This window comes from Microtus ochrogaster, chromosome 5 (assembly GCF_000317375.1).
Source record: "Microtus ochrogaster isolate Prairie Vole_2 chromosome 5, MicOch1.0, whole genome shotgun sequence".
Taxonomy (NCBI): domain Eukaryota; kingdom Metazoa; phylum Chordata; class Mammalia; order Rodentia; family Cricetidae; genus Microtus; species Microtus ochrogaster.
The window spans coordinates 89,978,224-89,999,956 of record NC_022012.1 but is presented as its reverse complement, the minus strand read 5'-3'; the positions used below and the strand labels follow the sequence as shown (position 1 = coordinate 89,999,956).

Genomic DNA, 21,733 nt, shown 5'->3' with positions numbered 1-21,733 from the left:
TAAACAGAAAAAGGGGAAGTGATATGGGAGTGTCATATATCAATCTGTTGATTTCATTGGTTAAGCAATAAAGAAACTGCTTGGCCCTGATAGGTTAAAACATAGGTGGGATTTGTGGCCATTGTGAAAGGTGATGTTTCTCTGATTTTCCTCTCAGCTTCTTTATCCTTTGTGTATAGGAGAGCTACTGATTTTTTTGAGTTGATCTTGTATCCTGCCACTTCACTGAAGGTTTTATCAGCTGTAGGAGTACTTTGGTAGAGTTTTTGAGGTCACTTATATACACTATCATATCATCTGCAAAAAAACTAAAGTTTAACTTCTTCCTTTCTAATTAGAACCCCCTTGATCTCCTTATGTTGTCTTATTGCTATTGCTAAAACCTCAAGAACTGTGTTGAAGAGTATGGAGAGAGCAGACAGCTTTGTCTCATTCCTGATTTTAGTGGAATCACTTTGATTTTCTCTCCATTTAATTTGATGGTAGCTGTCAGCTTGCTGTATATTGCTTTTATTATATTTAGATATGATTCTTGTATATTTCTAATCTTTCCAAGACCTTTATCATGAAGGGATGTTGAATTTTGTCAAATGATTTTTTCTGCATCCAATGAAATGATCATATGTTTTTTCTTTCAGTTTATTTATATGGCAGATTACATTGATTGATTTTTATATGTTGAACCATCCCTGCATCTCTGGGATGAAGCCTACTTGGTCATAATGGATGATTTTTTGATGTGTTCTTAGATTCAGTTTGTCAGAATTTTATTGAGAATTTTTGCATCCATGTTCATGAGTGAGATTGGTCTGTAATTCTCTTTCTTGGTTGAGTCTTTGTGAGTTTGGTATCAGGGTAACTGTAGCTTCATAAAAAGAGTGTGGCAGTGAGCCTACTGTTCTATTCTGTGGAACACTTTGAGGAGTATAGGTATTAGCTCTTCTTGAAAGTTCTGGTAGAATTGAGCACTAAAACCATCCGGCCCTGGGCTTTTTTTGGTTGGGAGGTTTTTGATGGCAGCTTCTATCTCCTCGCAGCTTATAGGTACATTTAAATTGCTCACCTGGTCTTGATTTAATTTTGTTAGGTGGTATCTATCTAAAAAATTGTCCATTTCTTTTACATTTTCCAGTTTTGTGGAGTACATATTTTTTGCAGTATGACCTAATGATTCTCTGAATTTCCTAAGTGTCCGTTGTTTTTTCCCCCTTTTCATTTCTGATCTTGTTAATTTGGATGTTATCTCTCTGCCTTTTGATTAGTTTGGATAAGGGTTTGTCAGTCTGTTGATTTTCTCAGAGAACCAGCTCTTTGTTTCACTGATTCGTTGTATGGTTTTCTGTGTTTCTATTTTGTTGATTTCAGCCCTCTACTTGATTATTTCCTGTCTTCTTTTCCTTTTGGGTGAGTCTGCTTCTTTTTTTTTTTTCTAGAGCTTTCAGGCATGCTGTTAGGTCATTGATTTTCTTATGTAGGCACTTAGTGCTATGAACTTTCCTTTTAGCCCTGCTTTCATAGTATCCCAAAATTTCAGATATGTTCTGCCTTCATTTTCATTGAATTCAAGGAAGATTTTAATTTTTTTCTCTATTTCTTCCTTGACCCAGGAGTGGTTCAGTAGTTGACTGTTTAGCTTCCATGAGTTTGTAGGCTTTCTGGGTGTAGTATTGTTATTGACTTCTAACTTTACTTCATGGTGATATGATGAGACACAGTGGATTACTTCAATTTTTTGATCTGTGAGTGTTTTCTTTGTTACTGGGAATGTGATCAATTTTAGAAAAGGTCCCATGAGGTGCTGAGAAGAAGGTATATTCTTTTTTGTTTTGGTAGAATGTTCTATAGATGTCTGTTAAGTCCATTTGATTAATTACATCTGTTAGTTCTCTTATTTCTCTGTTAACTTTCTGTCTGTTTGACCTGTCCATTGTCAAGAGAGGAGTGTTGAAATCTCCTCCTATTAGTGTGTGGGGTTTGATGTGCAAGTCAAGTTTCTTTTACATATGTTGGTGCTCTTGAATTAGGGGCATAGATATTCAGGATTGAGACTTCATCTTGATGAATTGTTCCTGTTATGAGGTTAAATCGTCCTTCTCTATCTCTTCTGATTGATTTTAGTTTGAAATCAATTTTGTTAGATACTAGAATATCCACACCTACTTGGTTTTTTTTAGGTCCATTTGATTGGAAAACCTTTTCCCATCCCTTTACTCTGAGATAGTGTCTGTCTTTGAGGTTGAGGTGTGTTTCTTGTAAACAGCAGAATGCTGGAACATGTTTACGTATCCATTCTCTTAGCCTGTATCTTTTTATAGGTGAATTGACACCTTTGATATTAAGCAATATTAATGACCAGTGGTTGTTAGCTCTGTTATCTTTTGGTAGTAGTGTTTGTGTGTTTCCTTTCATTGGGTTATGCTGGTGGGGTGTTATCAGATGCCTGTGTTATTGTGGGTGTAGTTAGCTTCCTTGGATTGTGGCTTTCCTTCTAGTACTTTCTGTAAGGCTAGGCTTGTGGATACGTATTATTTAAATCTGTTTTTGTCATTGAATCTCTTGTTTTCTCCATCAATGGTGAATGAAAATTTTGCTGTGTACAGTAGTCTGGGCTTGCATCCATGGTCTCTTAGTGTCTGCAGCACATCTATCCAGGACCTTCTAGCTTTCATGGTTTCCATTGAGAAATCAGGTGTAATTCTGATAGGTTTTCCTTTATACATTACTTGGCTTTTTTCTTTTGCAGCTCTTAATATTCTTTTTTTATTCTGTATGTTTTGTGTTTTGATTATTATATGGCAAGGGGATTTTTTTTTGATCCAGTCTATTTGGTGTTCTGTAAGCTTCTTGCACCTTCATTGGTATATTTCTTTAGGTTGGGAAAGTTTTCTTCTATATTTTTTTGAATATATTTTCTGTGTCTTTGAGCTGGAAGTCTTCTGCTTCTTTTACCCCTGTTATTCTCAGTTTTGGTCTTTTTATGGTATCCCAGATTTCCTGAATATTTTGTGTTAAGAATTTGTTGGATTTAGTGTTTCTTTAACCACTGAGTTTATTTTTTCAATAGAATCTTCAGTTCCTCAGATTCTTTTTTCTATCTCTTGTATTCTGTTGGTTATACTTGTCTCTGTAGTTCCTGTTCGTTTACCCAGATTTTCCGTTTCCAGAGTTTCCTCAGTTTGTGTTTTATTGCCTTTATTTCAATCTTCAAATCTTGAACTGTTTTCTTCACCTGTTTGATTGCTTTTTCTTGGTTTTCTTTGAGAGATTTATTTATTCCTTCCAGCTTTTTGTTTGTCTTCTCCTCCATTTCTTTAAGGGAGTTTTCCACTTCCTCTTTAAAGGTCTCCATCATTTTCATTAAGTAATGTTTAAAGTCGTTTTCTTCTATATCTTCTGGATTAGGATGATCAAGTCTTCCTGTTGTGTGTCTGCTGGGTTCTGGTGGTACCATATTGCTTTTTAGGATGTTGGAGGAGTTCTTGCATTGGCATCTTCCCATCCCTTTCTTCAACTCTTATGTCTCTTGTGTCCACCAAGAGTTGGTTCCCATGGAGCTCTCAGGGAACGATGCATTGGGGGTGGAGTAGTGGCTGTCTAGCAGACCAGCTCCCTGCTGGTATTAGGAATGCTGAAGGCACCTGGGGAGGAGGACCCCTGGCCTTTCTCCTGCATGGAGGTTTTAGGGAGTAGGAGTCTGGGGTCCCAGGGCCACTGTTGTCTCACCTCTTATGGCCACCAAGTATTGGTCTCCAAGGAGCTCATGGGAAACGATGTGTTGGGGCAATGGGGGAAATTTTCATGAGGTCTCAACTATAGACAAAGAACTACAGGCAACTAAGGAATGCAAAGAGTGGGAAAAGTAATCTTTCCCAGGGAAGAAAGATACACACACACACACACACACACACACACACACACGTACACACAAAAGTAACATTATATGTGCTAAGCAGATTATATTTCTATATTTAGAAATACGCACACACATGACAATTAAAGATAAAAGTACATGAATTTGAAAGAACAAAGATGATACATATGGTGGTTTGGAGGGAGGAAAGGGAAGATATTAATGATATAGTTATTTTAATTAATCTCAAAAATAAAAGCATGAAAAATAAAACACCATGAAAAAGAAAATTTCCTTAAGTCTGCATTTTAATACCAGAGGACCAGGAAATTTAAGGGAGAGAGGCCTGAGGCCTGGAGAGCTTCTGGTGGCCTGAGCTGTGCTCCTTGTGTGTGAAGTACAAGAGGTGACTTGAAAAGTAATTTGGAATTTTCTCGAAAGCTTTTATAAATAATAGAAAAACTATTAAAAATGTGAAATCCAGTTTCATCTCAGCTAATGTGTGATTGCTATACAAAAGTGACCAGTTTGAAAATAAGAAATGTGATACTAATTTTTAATAACATCAAATCCTATAATAATGCCATGGAATAAGTGTGAGAAGCAATGTATCAAGTCGATTAAGTAAAAGTTCAAAATCTTACTAAAAAGATAGAAAAGAAGCCCAAGAAAATGGACATAGAGAATCTTTTTTTTTTTTTTTTTTTTTTTGGTGTGGAAGATTTAACTCAGAAGATGTCAATTTAATGTTAACATATTCTCAATTTAAAAGGCAATACAAACTAATTTTAGTATTTGTAGGAAAGTGGAATCATGAGTGATGATATTAGATCCATAAAATACACAAGGTAAAATGATAAAAGCTCTAACAGTTAAGGCAGTTCATTACTAATGTTACTAAGTTAATTTGACAGGTAATGGAATCATAGAGCTCACACACAAAAGCACTTCCTTGGTCCACGTGACTGTAGTTTCCTGCCTAGGCTGTTGCTATAGCTGGCTCAGCAGCTGTCCCTCAACTACACTTATCTCCACATAACCTGACCTCATCAAAGTAGTAAGAATGATTGTTTGGGGCATGAAACAAAGCCAGGTATGGTAGTACATGTAATTCCAGTGCTCACAGCGATACAGGGAGATAGCAAGTTTTCTCCAGCCTGAGGAATGTTGTAAGACCTTGTTTCAAAAGGAAAAAGTGGGAGGGGACATTCAGACAGAGGAACACCTCCATCAGAGCTCTGCAGTGGGAGGGGACATTCAAACAGAGAAACACCTCCATCAGAGCTCTGCGGTGGCACCTGTTTCACTCTGCACACTAACCAAGCACCTGCACTGGCTTCATGGCCCTCCCTAGCGTGGCCCTGAGTAATTTTCTTCATGACCCTGTCTTCATCATTGTTTCTCAGTCACCCTGGGCTCTTTGATGCATATTGAATATACCCATATTCTGCCTTAGAAGATGTTTCCTCTAGAAACCTTGTTCCCTTGATTAGGCTAACTCCCAAACCTCTTTCAGGTCTTGGTTTAAGAGTCACCATGTCAATGAGCTCCTCTACCCATCCTGGCCCTCTCACTCCGCATGGGTGATCACCCTTACTCCCTCCTGCCAGGTGGGCTTTTCTTTTCTCATACAGTGTGGTGGAGTGTTTTTTTCATACAACACTCCATCGGTGAGTTTTATCTACTCACTAATAGATTCTGGGGGTCTACATTGTGTTGAATCAATTGATAAATAGCACAAATTAGAGAGAAAATTGAGAAAATAAAGTATATATCTATTGATATCATTGTAAAATAAGTGCTTGTAAATGCATACTATACTTGTGGAAGAATAGCAAAAGCATTAATGTGCTGAGTTCTTGGTGAGCAAGAATTTCAAGAATGAGAAGAATAGCACATTCATAATCACTAGAACTTGAAGTCACATTTTATTAAAAAATTTCCAGAATTTCTAATTCTGGAATTAAAAATTCTTCATAAAGTTGAGGCTCAGCTATTGGGAGCCATCAAAAGTGTTTATTTGTTCAGCCACAAGGTGTCCTGTATCTACCAAAAGTTCTTAAAGAAGCCCTGACAATGTCACAGCTTTCTGCTTCTCTTCATTGTCTGTCGTTGTTATTGCTAACAGTCATGAGCTCTTTCCATACAGGTAGTAGCAGAGCATCTATTCAGTTTTAGGAGGAGATTTTCTTCACTACACAGCTTCTCAATGTCATGATAACATCAGTGCTGCAGAGATAACTGCGATAAAAACTAGCATACATATTCTAGATAAGGTCTGTCTATGTAGCATTAACTGACCTAAAACTCACTATGGAGACCAGTCTGACTTTGAACTCACAGAGATCCACCTGCCTCTGCCTCCTGAGTGCTGGGGTAAAAGTTTTATGTCACCATGCCCACCCAGATATTAATAATGTAGAATATGCAGTGTGAAGGCCAGCAAGATGGTTCAATGTATAAAGATGCTTGTCTCCAAGCCTGACAACCTGAGTTTGGTCCTCAGAACTCACATGGTGGGAGGAGAGAACCAGACCCTTTACATTGTCTTTCAGCTTCCACACATGTGCTGTGGCTCACACAAAAATATGTAAATGTAAACATTAAAGAGTACAGTTAACAAAATGAATTGCCTACATTTTCTTTCATCTTTTTAAAACTGAGAACTTAGTAAATGAATGAAATTTACATATTATGTGTGTGAAAGTATATTTTATTTGATATTTTCTTTTACTGCTTGAATTCTGTACCAGTGGTTGCCCAGAACCACAGTTAAGAAACGTTTTTCTGAATGTTCACAGCACTCAGTGAGGTGTCAGAGCAGAGGGACTGTGCAAGTCACAAAGGTCAATGCACCCTGTCTCCACGGGCCTTTGTGTATGGGTGGTGATGGCCATGACACATGCCAGAATGTAACAAATCATTAAATGAGTGCATTGGGCATAGTTGGAGCTGATAGTTGATATTAATTTGGGGACTACAGAAATGATGTGGCTTTGTGCACAGTTTCTTTCTGTAAGTTGAGAGGGGGTGCTGTAGAGGTTGGAAATCCTGTTCAAATACTACACTATCCCTTTTATCAAAGACAAGCCTAAGACCTTTGTGTATAGGTGCTAAATATGTATTGATAGTATAAATATCTATAGTCCCCGTAATGGCATTTTCAAAAAAATTGTGTTGTGCATTTTTATCAGTTGTAGAACTGAAAGACATGAAAATCTTCCTAGTAATTAAAAATCTTTGGAAAAATTGCTATATTAGATGACTAATATTTTTAACTCAGATTATTTTGTTCAGTTTTTAAGCATCTAGAAAATATGCTGTGTCTTGTTAGAATAGCATACACTGAAGTCTTATTATTCTAGAAAACCATCATCTATTTTCTCAGATAATACTCATGAATACTCAGGTGTTGGCTGCTCATACTCACATTTTATACATGGAGAGGCTGGGGTGCAGCAAGTTTAAGAAATGTGTATATATGTTGAGGTCTGCCACAGTGCCCAGAATGAATGCAAATAGAATTGATGTTTTTATTCTACAAATATTCTGTTGTCATTTCTCCCACTCTGGTATCATTCTCTGTCACACAGAGTGAGGTTAGTGTTACTCTAGGCAGCTGTGCTCATGTTGACTGCTTGCTTACCCTGGGGGCATGTGAGATACATCCTATCATCTTAACGAGATAGTTATTAACTTGTAAGATTCTCACAGCACTACTAAGTTTTAAAAAAATGAAATAATAGTCAGATACTAATGCCTAAGTGACAATGTTATACAGTGCTCAAATTAAACTCAGTTCCAGCAAGTATTTAAAGTATAGATTCTAAAACAAAATTTATATTTAAAGTTAAAAGTTACTCATTGTCTGCATTTATGCATTTATATAGACCGCAGAATGTACACATAAAAAGAGGTGGTATAGAAGTGCCCTCGAGGAGGCGTACCAGCTCTACAGGCGTTCTCCTGAGCAAAGACTAGACGTGTGCTGCCTGTCCAAACGGGGTATGTGTAGTTCTTTCTTACTGTCCAGTCAGAGCACCTGGATGTGTGTCTGCTAAAGTATGTGTGCACATTTAGAAATCTCTGTCTTTTCTTCAAATGTGGTTTCTGTTTATTGTAAAAGAATTTTCAAGTGAATTAATAGCAATATCTTGTCTTCCAAAATTATTCTCAGTGACTAAACTCTGTTTAAACGTGGGCATTGTAATTAGTTCTTCCTGGTATTTTATTTACTCTTGCACTGCATAGACCATTACTTCAGAGCATATAATTCAAAATTTAGGAACCATAGATTTAAAATGTATTCCTAGTAGAATGATTTTACATGAATGTACTAGGGTTTGTATTTTGTTTTATTTTTGAGAATACTGTGTTTTCAAAATACTTGATTTTAAAATAAATTCAAATCAGGGGTGAGCTATATAGCTCACAATTTAAAATTTGTTTTTATTGTATTTCCATTATCTATATGGACACACCATGGTGTGCTTGTGAAGGTCAGAGAACAACTTTAGGGATCAATTAACTAATTTTGTTGGGTGGGTCCTAGGAATCCATCCAACTCAGGTCCAAAGACAAACTCCTTTACTGACAGCCTCCTCACAGGCTCACAAACATTTTAAAATCAGAATTATTTTCCCCTCACACATAACTGCATTTTACTTATGAAAGTTCCTCCTCACTCATCTGATCCAACTTTTCCAGGTCCCTCCTTTCCATCCCTCCCCAACTTCATGATACACACACACACACACACAACACACACACACACACACACCCCTATGAGTCAGTCAGTGTTGCATTCATGCACAAAAATTTAGGGCTGTCCACTGTACACTGTAGCATTAACAATCTATTCGGGACTTTGTCCCTGACTGTTGTAAGCACCACGTTTGGATGACATCTGTTGTTATTCACTTTTGATGGAGTTTATGCATTCCAGGGTAGAAGCGTGAGGATTAGAATTACTAAGCAAAAGGAACAGAGACACGAGAGAAATAAAAGACAGAAGCACAGAACAACATCAGAAGGGAAATTCAGTGAGTACTGAATTTGCCCATGTTTATTCTACATGTTTATGTACTTCACTCCAAAAGAGGAGACTTCATTGACGTGATATAAAGAATAGACCAAGTCTTCTGCAGGCAGCCACTCTCTGGAACCTCCTGCCAGTCTCCTTGAAGGAACGGAAATAGTCTTGAATTCTCTGGCCTTTGGTCAAAGTAGCGTGGATCCACCTCTACACTCAAAATACTAATTAACAACACTCTAGGTCAGGATCCCTTGTTTATAGCCACACCTGTTGTCAACAACTTTGAAAGAGTAAAAATAAGCTCAAACTCTCTGACCTTTAGTCAAGGTAGAACAGGATTCACACATCTGGGACCCCACACCTGACAAAACCATTCTCTCTCCTGGCATCTGTCAGATACCTCTAGCTTCTCAACTAGGAGTGGCGTCTCCTGATCTGCCCAGTTCATGCTAGGGTGAGCTTGTGCAAGTCCTGTGCAGGCTCACTGCTGTTTAGGGTTTATGAGTACAGTGACCTGTTGCGTCCAGAAGACACCATTTTGTAGCAGTCCTCTTAAAAGCTTTCTGCCCCCTTGTCCATGATGTTCCCAGAGCCTCGAGAGAGGGATTGTGACATGGAGGTCACATGTAGGGATAAGGAGTCCACAGTACCTACTCTTTGCATCATTTGTGTTCTTTCTGTTAACGTCAGTCTATTGCAAAAAGGAAATTCTCTGATGAGGACTGAGAGCTGGACTAATCTATGGGTGTAAGTGTTTAGAAGGCAGTTGGGTACTATATCAGCTTAGCAAGATGACAGTAGCAGATTCTCCCCTAGGACCCATGATCTCTCTGCCTGCAAGTTTTTTGGCCAGGTTTACTGTACCAGGTGTGAGTTTCTTCCTGTTGAGCAGGCCTTAAATCCAATCAGATAGTTGTTGGTTATTACCTAAGACATTCATGCTGTGGTTATACCAATAGGTATAACTTGCCAGGGGAGTTCACAGGTCCAAATTGGACCAGACTGTTAGTACCTTTTGTCTCACAGCCTAGCAGCTCACAATACTATAAAAATCTGTCCCTAAGGAGGGAGTCTTCTACATTGGTACCAGCTTGATTTCTCTAAGTCCTGTGACCAAAGCATGTGGCATTTTCTGCCATAGGTTCTTACCATCAACTTTTGCTGAGCAGCCAAGTGCGGTGGCAATAGCCTCCTCAATCTTCTTTAAAAATTATATTACAAGTGAGGTAGTGGTGGTGCACTCCTTTAATACCAGCACTTGGGAGGCAGAGACAGGTGGATCTGTGAGTTCCAGTCCACCCTGGTCTACAGAGCAAGTTCCAGGACAGGCTCTGAAGCTACAAAGAAACGCTGTCTCAAAAAACAAACAAAAAAAAATAATAATAATATTACAAGCATAATTTAATGCTTTCGAGCTTAATCTAGTGTTTTTGTTATATATTATATTAAATTCATCAAGTATTTTCACTAATACATCAGGTCATTTCAGAAAACATTCTTGAATCATAGATGTTGTGATTTATCATGCTTGGCCTTTAAATTCACTCACTTGAATGGCTGGCTCAGTTGGCATGGGACACTTAATATTACAGTTGTTCTGGGAAATAATTGTAATAAACTCAAATATATGTGCAGTGATTGCAGTAATTTTATACCCCACGCAGCCTTGTGTCTATTACCTTAAGTTTGAAAGCAGGGTCCTTCATGGAAAGATCTGACCTTCAACTGAGCCCTACAATAGTTAAGAGTTTTTTCTCCATTGGAAAAGTTTACTGTATATTCTTGGTAAATTTGTATGGGAAGCTTTTGATTTGAGAAAAACACAAATGGCAAATAGTGTTGCTCTGGTTGCTCTCAGGCCAGAAGACGTGACTCCTTCTTTATATTGAAATTACATTTGTTAGCAGCACGGGTTCAGCTCTGTGTTGTCACATGATCCACCCGTGTGCAGCCAGTCTTTTTGTTCAACCACAACAGGCTTTAAAACATTTTACCTAAGTAATATAATCACTTAGCTGAAGGGGATTATGTCTTTTCCACTAGCACTGACTTGCTCTCTTGGTGGTATGGACTGTCTTGGTCATCAGTATGCTGGGCAGCTCTTCTCCTGTTCTTTGACATTTCCCCTGTCCAGAGAGCTTCAAGAACAATAATTCTCTGGTTGGTTCTGTAGCAAAAAATGCTAAAAGTCTTTTGACTAAAAGTCGCATGACTTTTATATGTAGAATTTGATGTAATTCAGCCTGACTTTTGAGAGCCATGACCTCAGGACTTCATTTTTGTCCTTGAAGTAGCCAGTGCAGGAGGCAGAGAGGTATCTATGGGTTATGTCCTCACCAACACCTGTGAGGATTGCTTTTCTAGACCTGCAGTTTCAGCTTTGAAAGGATTGACTTAACCTCTGAGTGCGCTTAGCATCCAGCATGGAGTTGTGTACAGTATTTAGCTTCTTATTGTATCCAAAAATCATTTTCAGAGGTTAGCCAACATTTAGATATTTCACTATAGCTAAGCAGCGTAGAGGCAGCTTGGAGGCTTTCTTCTGACAGTTTCATACTCCAGCCTAGAACTAATTACTTCAAACATGTAGTCCATGTTCTTTTGACCTGCAGCAATTGGTTTTGATGTGGGTTCTTTATTAAAATGGGCATGGCCATTAGATGATATGTATAAAGGACTCAGATTAAGGTTCTGCCTTAGTTGCCCCTTTTCTCATTTGTTTTATTTGACTAATACTCCAGTTTAGTAATTCTTTTAATGAAGCTTGAAAACTTGATTATTCTCTCTGTGTGCATGTGTGCGTGTGTATGTGTGGCAGGATATCTAATACCTCACCCTTGCTAGGTGCTCACCACTGTCTGCTCAGCCCTGTGCTCTACATCTAGAGTGGATTTGCCTATCTCTACTTTCCCCCATAATTACTCATGCTTTTGCAAAATAGACTTCCATGTTTAGAGCAGCCTTAGGTTCAAAAAACTGGGTGTGCGTGCAGTTTCCATATGCCTCTATCCACTCAGAACTCACCTCTCCCTGTTGGACCTCACACTGGGGTTTGTTGTAGTTAGTAAACATACATGACTCATCCTAGTTATCCCCAGAGTTCATAGTGCACATGAGGGGCCACTCTAGGTTTACACTCTGTGTTTGACAGGTATAACCTCATGTGTCTGTAGTGATATTTTACTTATGTTCAATAAATAAAGCTTGCCTGAAGACCAGAAGGTAAAACTAAGCCACTAGAGGCCGGACAGTTGTGGCACACACCAGGCTTTGGGAGACAGAGGCAGATGGATCTCTATGAGTTCAAGACCACCCTGGACCATACAAGATCAATGCAGAAACAGATCCAGGTGGCCGAGGCTCACACCTTAGTCCCAGTCCTAGGGAGTCAGATGCTTTTATTCCCAGCAGTAGAGTGGAATATAAGGCGGGATGAAACTGGATCTTGTGCTCTTTCAGTCTGAGGATTTCTTAGAGGTAAGAGTTCTCTAGTGGCTTGGCTGCTTTGCTTTTCTGATCTTCAGGTTGAACCCCATTATCTGATCTGAGTTTTTATTATTCATGCTACTGCATCTATCATCATCCTACTTTGGACAGTATTTCATGGCCTTAAAAATCCTGGTGTTCATCTCTTCTCCCTGCCAACACTCAGCAACTTTTCCTACCACTGTCTCCAGAGCTTTGCCTTTTCTGAATGTCTCAGGATTGGAATCATAAATAAACCTTCCTTCTGCATCGGCTTCTTTCCTATAGTAATATACACTTGTTTCGTCTTTCCATGAGTCTGTATTTTATTCCTTTTTAGTGCAGAGTAATGCTCTACTCCTATCCGTATCACAGTTCCCACCATTCATCTACCTAGGAACCTCTGGATTGCTTCAAGTCTGAGTAATTACTGATAAATGCCATTTTTGCATAGACATGAAATTTCAGCTCCCTTTAGTAAACACTTAGAAGCATGGTTGTAATACTGTGTTGGAGATGTGCTGATTTCCAACATTGTGTTAGCAGTGACTGAGGATCCCTGCTGCTCTGCATACTCTCAGCATTGCGTTACATTGACATTCTCCAAGGGGCCGCCACCCCATGTGTGGGTCCTGTTATCACTGGTGCTGAGTACTGTCACATGCATATTTGCTCCTTTGGTTTTCTTTGCTGGTGTCTTTTCAGGTCCTTTGGCCTTTGGTTATTTATTTACATGCCAATCTTCCAGCCTTAGCCTCCAAATGAGTTTAGGAGTGAGTGCAACACCATGCCCAGCCCATGTCACCTTCCTTAATTCTCTTTCCTCACCATCCCTTCTTCCCTCCCTTCTTTTCCTTTTTTATTTCTTGTCTGCCTTCATTTTGATCAGTTTCTCTTAATATACTCTCAAGCCTAGAGCTCCATCGCCAGGTTGCATCCTTTTACTGATGAGGCGACAAAGACATTCTTCATCCTGCTGCCCTGTCTTCCACCCTTTAACATTTTTTTTCACTCTCAGAAGTTTCCTGTTTCTTTACATCTGCTGTCTGTTTTCTGTTGTTTGGCTCTTAACATTAGGTTTCTTAGCATGATAATAACAATTAGTTCACATTATTCATCTGATAGGTCTACCACACCTGCCATACAGGTTCTGTCTGCCTGCCTGTCTGTCTGTCTAGCCATCCATTTCTTGCTCTCTTCAAAGTTGTTAGTTTTTTTTACTTTTAGCATGACCTATAAATTTTTATTGAAAGGTGGTGTGGTATACTGGATAACAGACTGTAGGTTCAGCTTTTAGTCAGCTGGACAGTGCTAAGGTGCGGGATTGAGGAGCATTCTCTAGTCCTAGTATTAGGTCTTGATTTTAGGCTGTGAACTTGACAAGGCCCCTCCCCATGTTTTTCTTTTCTTTTCTTTTTTTTTTTTTTGTAAAAAATATACACAGCTTTAATGGGGAAATAGACTTACAGTACCACAGTTCCCACGGAGAACAGGAAGCAGAAGGGGCGGCTGGGCACATGCCCAGCAGATTTATAGGTAAACATTAGCCCGAGGCAAACATTCCCCCTAAGGCTGGACTCAACCCTACATCTCCTCCTTTTGTCTAAATAAGACAGAACTAAACCAAATACAACTATATACAATAATAACAAATAATAAATATAACAAACAATATTGAGAACAAAAGTTTTCCTAGACATTCTATCTCAAGGAGTCTAAATAATGTAGAGAGTAACTACAATTATATAATCTTCAACTTCATCAAAGATCTGAGAAGAGAATAAATATTACTTAACAAAATGAGAGATATCTAGAATGTGTAACGAATGACAGAGACAACTGACTACCTGGGCAATCACCCAAAGTCTCTTTGCAATATTGAGTCAACCAACTTTGGCTAAGGCCTAACATAACTGACATACCATTATCAAGTGCAAGGAACTTTCTTAGAATTATCCTACCCTGTCTTGGCAAGATAAGACAAACCTGTTTCATATCTAGTCAGTAGTTGAGGTATGGGCTTTCTTAACCCAAAGGCCAGTTCTGCCAAGAAGACAAGCTCCCAGTGGAGTGTCTTTGGTGCTCAACGTTCTCTCGGGAGTAGAGTGGTGTTGCCAGGAGTAATTGTGTCTCATTGGCACAGAATTCTAGGTTAGATTAAAGGCCATTTTCTACAGCTCTTCAAAGAGGCTGAAGATTATACTATCTATACTAAATATAATCTCTATGTATCTAAAAGACCTGATTAACCTAAAAATAAATATGACAAACATATAATTCTCAATACCTATCTAACTTGAAGACTAAAGGAATAAACAACTGTGTAGTATATGAAGACAATGATCTTCAACTGTAAACAATGTTATTATATAAATAGTATCAGAGGTAGAAATGTACATTGTAATATGGTAGATGCATCAATACACTATAGACAAAGTTATAAGCATACTCTTATACAAAAATAGAGGTAGGAACACTCACATTCAATATTCAATATATCAATATACAGGAAACAGTACCAACACAATTTTCTAAAAACAGTAATTCACAAATACCAATCATCCCATCAAACCAGTTAATCCCTTTTTTTTTTCGAAAATACCCCTAATTCCATAAAATATCTCCCCATCCCCTCAACCCTGAACCAACCACTAAAAGATGTCCCTAACCCTGAGGGCAAACTCTGTTGGGAGAGGGGATGTCGTCCTCTAAAATTGCTTCTAGCTGACATGCATCCCCATGTTTTTCTTCGTCATGCACTGAAGTGCCAAAGGACAGCTGCTGGGGCTACAGTTGTGTAGTTACTTCCCCCCAATGAGTGAGGCTCAGAAAAAATTCCAGTTTATTGGACGGTAGCAAAATAGCTGCTTTTGTGGGCAGATCTCAGTAAGAACATCTGCCAGATTTCAGGGTGAGTTTTCTCCAGCATCCCCATGAGAACTTGTTGGCTCTCCAGGAGGAAGAACTCACAGAAACCTTCCAGATCTCATACCCTGCCCATGATGGATTTTGTTTCACAGGTTTGTCCACATTTAATTTCCAGGGGTATGCCAATTAAGGTTCAGATTTTTCTTACCCTTAGACTGTTGTCATGTAACATATGGTTCACATGTTTCTGCTCAGGTAAATCATAATTCTCTATATTGACCTGTTTCTCCAGATTGGGGAGCAGAAATGTGCCCCAAGAACCACTCTTCTTTGATGAATCTAATTATGGATTTTCAATTTAGCTCTTAACTTGAGATGTGGTGGTAACTTTTAAATTTCTTGTGTACATGACCAGAAACTGACCTGTCTTTTGTCTTTGGAAGAAGGTACTTTTAGCTGCCACATTTAAAGAAGCTCAAAGTCACAATTTACCAAGGTCATGGACGATATTAAACAACCATTGCATATGAATTTTTATTATTAACTTTGACAGCTATTGCAGTCTTACATATGTTTAGACATATGCAGAATATCAGAAAAGAGGTGGTGATTTCTCAAAGTTGGAGAAATCACTGGCAATGGTGAATAGTCTGTGTGGACCTGAATGAAGGAAAATGATTTTTTTTTGGAGGAGGGTTATCTTTATTGTTAGGGGGATACAGGAAAGAAAGAGGACGCTGCACACGTGGAACCTGGTGGTTGTATGAATACAGTAACACACTTCCCTGGGCATTTGTTTTCTGTCCGTTCTTACTACTCTTTGGTAACTTCATACATGTGTACAATGATACATGACCATACATTCCCTATTTCCCCTTCCACTACTCCAGTATGTCCCAACATCTCCCCCTTTAACAAGTTTCCTTCCAACATCACTATGTCCAATTAGTGTTGCCCATAAATGCTTGTGGACCATCCACTGGGAACAGGTAACCTACCAGTGGCCACATAGTCAGGTTTTATCAACATATGCACATGTCTGTATTGTAGTACCAAAATAATATCCTGGAATATTTTCCATGAGCTAGGTGGTTACTAAAGATTCTGGTCTCAGTGGTAGTCTGAGAAATGGTACCAATGTCCACACTCTTGTGGAATCTTATCTGAGGCAATGTTGGTACCTCAGTGGTCCCAAATGAGGCAGCAGACATCGTGGACAGACTAGGGGCTTGCAATCAAATGGTCTACTCTGTCAGTACAGCCACAGCAGCGTGCTGGAGTATCAGTTTCCTCAGTTGTACAGGGAGGATGGACTGCGTGCTCTACCATGTTATATAGATTCAACGAAGCAGGGCAGTTTATGTGATGTTCTTATCCAGTGTCCAGCAGATGACAGGTGTGCAAGTAGAGATACCATGGTCTCAGTTCTAGAGTCTATGTACTCCAGAATACATAGACTCACCAGGAGCCAGAAATTAGGCAGACTTGATGCTAACTAATAAAATCAGATAAGAGTTACTTCTTGACTTTATGGCTTTTGAATGACTGATAAGGTGAATTTATTTGGTATTTATTTAAGAGGGCCACTGAAAACAGTCCTGTTACTAATATGTGAAAAAGTAGAAAATTGTAGTTTTATTTTCACGCATCTATTTGAACAGGAAGAGGTTGAGTTCTTTTTTAAAGTAGACATATTATATTATTTTGCAGATAGAACCAAAGCAGGTGCCAAAGCTGCCGTGGTGGCCAGGAAAAGGGTAAGACTGTGTTTCAAAGTTAACTTCAAATTCTGTTTTTTGAAGAAAGGCAAATTACATAAATTACATCATAAGTAATCTGATTTTTATTCTGAAGGTTGGTTGAATATGTATTTGCTTTCTTAGGCTGACCATAAAAAACATTTGTGATGATTTCCATTGATTTTAGAATTAGGGCAATAAAAACACAGATGGACAAGGAAGCAAGTATTTTTATTTAAGTCATATTTCACATATAAACTTATAGCAGTGTTTATATATATTGTGTTACTGTATCACATGAGAAAATTAATTTTCTCCTACAAAGTTTAAACAATTAAAGTTTATAGCTTAATATGGTGATTAAACTTTAGAGAAAAACATTGAGTATCTAGAATTCTGGATAGAGTATTTTAATGAAAGCTTTAAAGCCAAGTACATTTAAAAATATACTTTAAAGCATTAACACATTATTTTGAATATTATATGTGGAATAATGTCAAACTCTATTTACTGTGCAAAATATAAGTAAGATAGTGACATTCTTGTGAGAGTGTCCAAGTATAGGAAATCACTGATGTGGAACGAGAGAGTACTTACAGCATACACTTGGTCATGTGGTGCATCTAGATTTTCTCTCAGAGTCCAGGAATAGACCCTGTATGCACCCTGCGGCTCTGCAGACTGTGCAAGGCAGTGCAGCCTTGCCACTGCACAGTGTGGACAGAATTGGTTATTTCAGTGTTTTCTAATTTACATATTGAATAAAAAGTTATAAAAATATTAACTATTCCTATGTATCATTTCCACTTACCATTGTCCCACAGAAGGACAGCATTAGACTTAAAAAATTCTACTCATTATAAATACAAGTGTAAATTTCATATGAAACACATTATTTCATTCAACTAACTGGTAAAATGTCTTGAGAACATGGATAAGTATATAAAACATAATTGTTACTGAAAATATAAAATCTAATGTGAGGGTCTACAGCTTCTGTTCAGAATGCCTATTCTGTCTAGAAGATCATTCAGTTGTATAGACTTTGGGTCTTGTTAATTTTAGTGTGTGATGTTTTTACCTGTTTGTAAGTTTCAAATACTAAATTTTATAAAAGTAAAACATTAATAATAAAAATGGCAAAAAGCAAACCAAGAGAAAAATGTAATGTGTGTCTTTAAATGCCAAACATGAGTCAGTTCCTGCTTTATTTGCTTCTCTGACTCCTCCATACACTTTTCATGATGAGGATTGCAAGCTGGGCTCTGGCTGGAGACTCCCCTGTACAGGACTGACCAGGGGTATTTCCCATGATACCAGGTAGAAGCTTCCTCTGTTTAGTCATCTGCCACTGCATGGTCACAATGTGGTGTGCTCACTCAGCACTTAGGATGCGTGTATCTTTTGAAATAGGTAGGCATGGGCTCCTTCTCAGGCCCATTCCGATGGAGAAATCTTACGATGATGAAGCTGAGGCGCACAGGTGTCTGTGACAGCTTCTAGGGCTCACTGGGCCACGTCTCCAGAGGCTCAGCCCAGGCTATTTCCATTCATCTACTTTTTACAAGTCAGACCCAGGAAAAATGCCATTTTTGTCCGTTGACAGATTTTCAAATTTTTATTTTTCTTAGAAACTCACCTTTATAAAAGCATAAATCACAGGCAAGCAAAGAAGGAATATTAGTTGAAGCAAAATGGGAGATATTAGGAATTTGTGCAGGTACTTTAGGTTATATTAGTTTTAAAAAACACAAGTAAGTTTGTTGAGGAGAACCTGGAACATTAGATACACTGAAGTGCCTGGAACAGACTGTGCAAGATGTGCCTTGTGGATGGGCAAACTTCAAAATGTAGTTTCTTAGTGTACTCATAAAATAGTACTGAAGCTTCTTATATTACATCAACAAAGTATTTACAAGTGTTATTATGGAAAGGGAAACTAATACGGACTAAACATATTATTCTTGAAATTACTGAAAGATTTGCTTTACTCAACATACTATAACATTTTCAGCCACACAGTCAAATGGACCCAACTCAAGTCCTCAGTCAGGCTTGGCAGCGACCATCTTCACACACTGACCCATCTCTCTGGTGGCAGCGACCATCTTCACACACTGACCCATCTCTCTGGTGGCAGCGGGCATCTTCACACACTGACCCATCTCTCTGGTGGCAGTGAGCATCTTCACACACTGACCCATCTCTCTGGTCCTGAGTACTTCTTTCTCAAACTCTGGCTGACTTTGGATATTTCAAATCTCATCTCTGTCACTGTCGTTTCCATTTTAATTATCATTACTTATTTTTCCTATATTTATTAGACATTATATTCCTTCAGAAAACTTTACCCATATCTTTACCCACTTCCCCTCTCCTCATCATTTGTTATTCCTAATTGATTTGTAAACATGGGCTCACTCTTTAGTTATCTAGATTTTATCAGTGTGTTACGAGTTTTTCAATTGTTCACCAAAGTGTTTAACAGTTCCGGTAATTTTCTTGTCTTGGAGTCTTCAGGTTTTGTGACCTGTTGTAAAACATTGCCCCTTCACTTACACACATTAGAGTTTGTACTTGACTTCACGGTTCCTCTGTTGCTCTGGCCACAATGAAAAGGCATTCACCAGTACAACTTCCCCTCATGCCCCATGTCCAGATCGCTTCCTTAGGACTTTTAGAGAGACTCCTGGAGACATGGCATGTTCTTCTTTCTCAGCAACAAACAGCAGAACAAAGATGCTTTTGCCAGTTTAGTCATATTCTGTTGTTCTAATTTGTATTTCTCCAAAGCTAGTTGCTTTTGACTTCTTAGTATTTTTTTTTACAAATTTACATGATCTAGTTATTAGTAATAAAGCTATTCATTTTTCCTCAGATTTTGCTCTGTTATATCATACTCTTTTCCTTTATCCCTAGAAGTGCAGATAGTAAACATTTGTATGTAGACATATGTGCTTTTTACTTTGATTATTATACTATTAAAAATGTATTGGGGATAATATGGCGGGAAGGTTGAGAGTGGCATCTAGAGTTAGACTGTGAGTTACAAATTTCAAGTCTTATCACTTGCTGACAGTGTGAGCCAATATTTGCTGCTTAATTCTCTGACCTCCCGGTTTCTTTTTACGTGAGAATAAAAGTATTGCAGAACAGTTTCTCTGACTGTGTTGCTCCACTGTATAGTGCTTTGAATGAGGGTAAGGCTTTATAGATTCGAGATGCTGAGGGAAAGTGAGTTTGTGTTCACATGCTATGTGAGTACAGGGTACAAAATGCTACCTGCAGCTTCCTAATCAGCTCTCCCAGTGCTGTCACTGGATTGTAAACAGTCTGTCCATTCCCCACACCCTATGATTGGTGCACATATTCCTTTAACACAAGGCATTTGATGTGTTAAAATATCTGTTTCCATATCTAAAAAATATCTATTTCCATAATCTACTCTTTATATTCATTAAGTAAGTTCCAAACTGTTTTATTCTCTTCGTCTTTTCTTTGATATGTGAACTAGTGACCCTTTATTACCTCAGTCTTTCGAAAACTTTTATTATTCTTGCCTGTTGACTTTTCAGATGAACCTTAAAATTATTTTTCCAAGAATTATTTGGTCAGAGGAATACTATTGAGATGGTGATTGGTGTTGTAGAAAAACCTTATATGTTAATTGTGGAGACTGTGTTTATTGTTCAGTACCCACTCATGTAGAAACTAGCTTGTCTCATTCAGCCTTCTCTAGTTTCCAGGGAACAGTCTTCTGTCCCTGATTAGCTTGATGCCAGCTAAATTTCACTGATTGGAAGGGATTTCCTTTTCACTTTATCCCCCAACCCATGTAGTGCAATCCTTATTAGTCTTATTAAATAAAAACTCGGAGCCAGATATCAGGGGGTGAAAGCTGAGAGATCAGAGAGACAACAGCCAGTCACTAGAGTTCTTACCTCTCCAAATGCTCAGGCTGAATAGGCAAGATCCTGCCTCTATGAATGAATCCTCAGACTGAATGCCTTGAGCTCCTGTCTCCTCTCGCCTTATAATTCTCTCTCTGCCCAACCATATCACTCCTGTCTCTACCTCCCTAGCACTGGGATTAAAGGCATATGGCTAGCTCTGCACTCTGATCTTCAGGCAAGCTATATTTGTTAGATCACAAACAATATATCACTACAAACCCATGTCTTTTTTTTTCCTTTTTGTTTATACACAGACATTATGTATGTGGGTCTTTTTCTCCTAATGCTTATTGATACCAAGAATTTAACTCACATCATTTGAAAAATAAAAGCTAATGACCATTCTCTTGTGATATGTGTATAATGGAATAATTTAGGCTATGCATTTTTTCAAACCTATTACAGAAGTTCTTCATGACAATCAGACATTCAGTTAGCTTCAGTCTGGTTAGTGGCACAACCTGGAACACTGGATGACTAGATACCTAGCCCTGCATGGGACTGCTAAGCTCATGGTTGTTAATGTGGAATCTGTGCACTACAACCCACTGCATTTACTTAGCTTTCTGTGCATTTTTTCCCAGAGGCAAGATTCATGACTAGTCCCCACTGCTGGCATCCAGTTCCAGCCAGAGGGAGGTCTCCAGAAGAGCAGCAATCTCTGAGCCCATGCAGGCACAGTCAGTGAGCCCGTGAATGCACAGTGAGCTCGAGCACGCACAACCAGTCAGTGAACCCATGCAGGAACAGTCAGTCTGTGAGCCTGTGCTCACACAGTCAGTCAGTAAGCCTGTGCAGGAACAGTCAGTCAGTGAGCCTGTGC

General features: G+C 38.6%; 1 protein-coding gene across 1 annotated transcript in view; it reads left to right on the top strand.

The window, feature by feature from the left end:
* The window catches only part of Zcwpw2 (zinc finger CW-type and PWWP domain containing 2), a 115,114-nt gene that overhangs the window by 64,358 nt on the left and 29,023 nt on the right, over window positions 1-21,733 (top strand). The window contains exons 6-7 of the mRNA XM_026779377.1: window positions 7,741-7,855; window positions 16,929-16,975. Of these exons, the coding sequence (XP_026635178.1) occupies window positions 7,741-7,855; window positions 16,929-16,975 (162 nt within the window). The remainder of the gene's footprint in view (window positions 1-7,740; window positions 7,856-16,928; window positions 16,976-21,733) is intronic.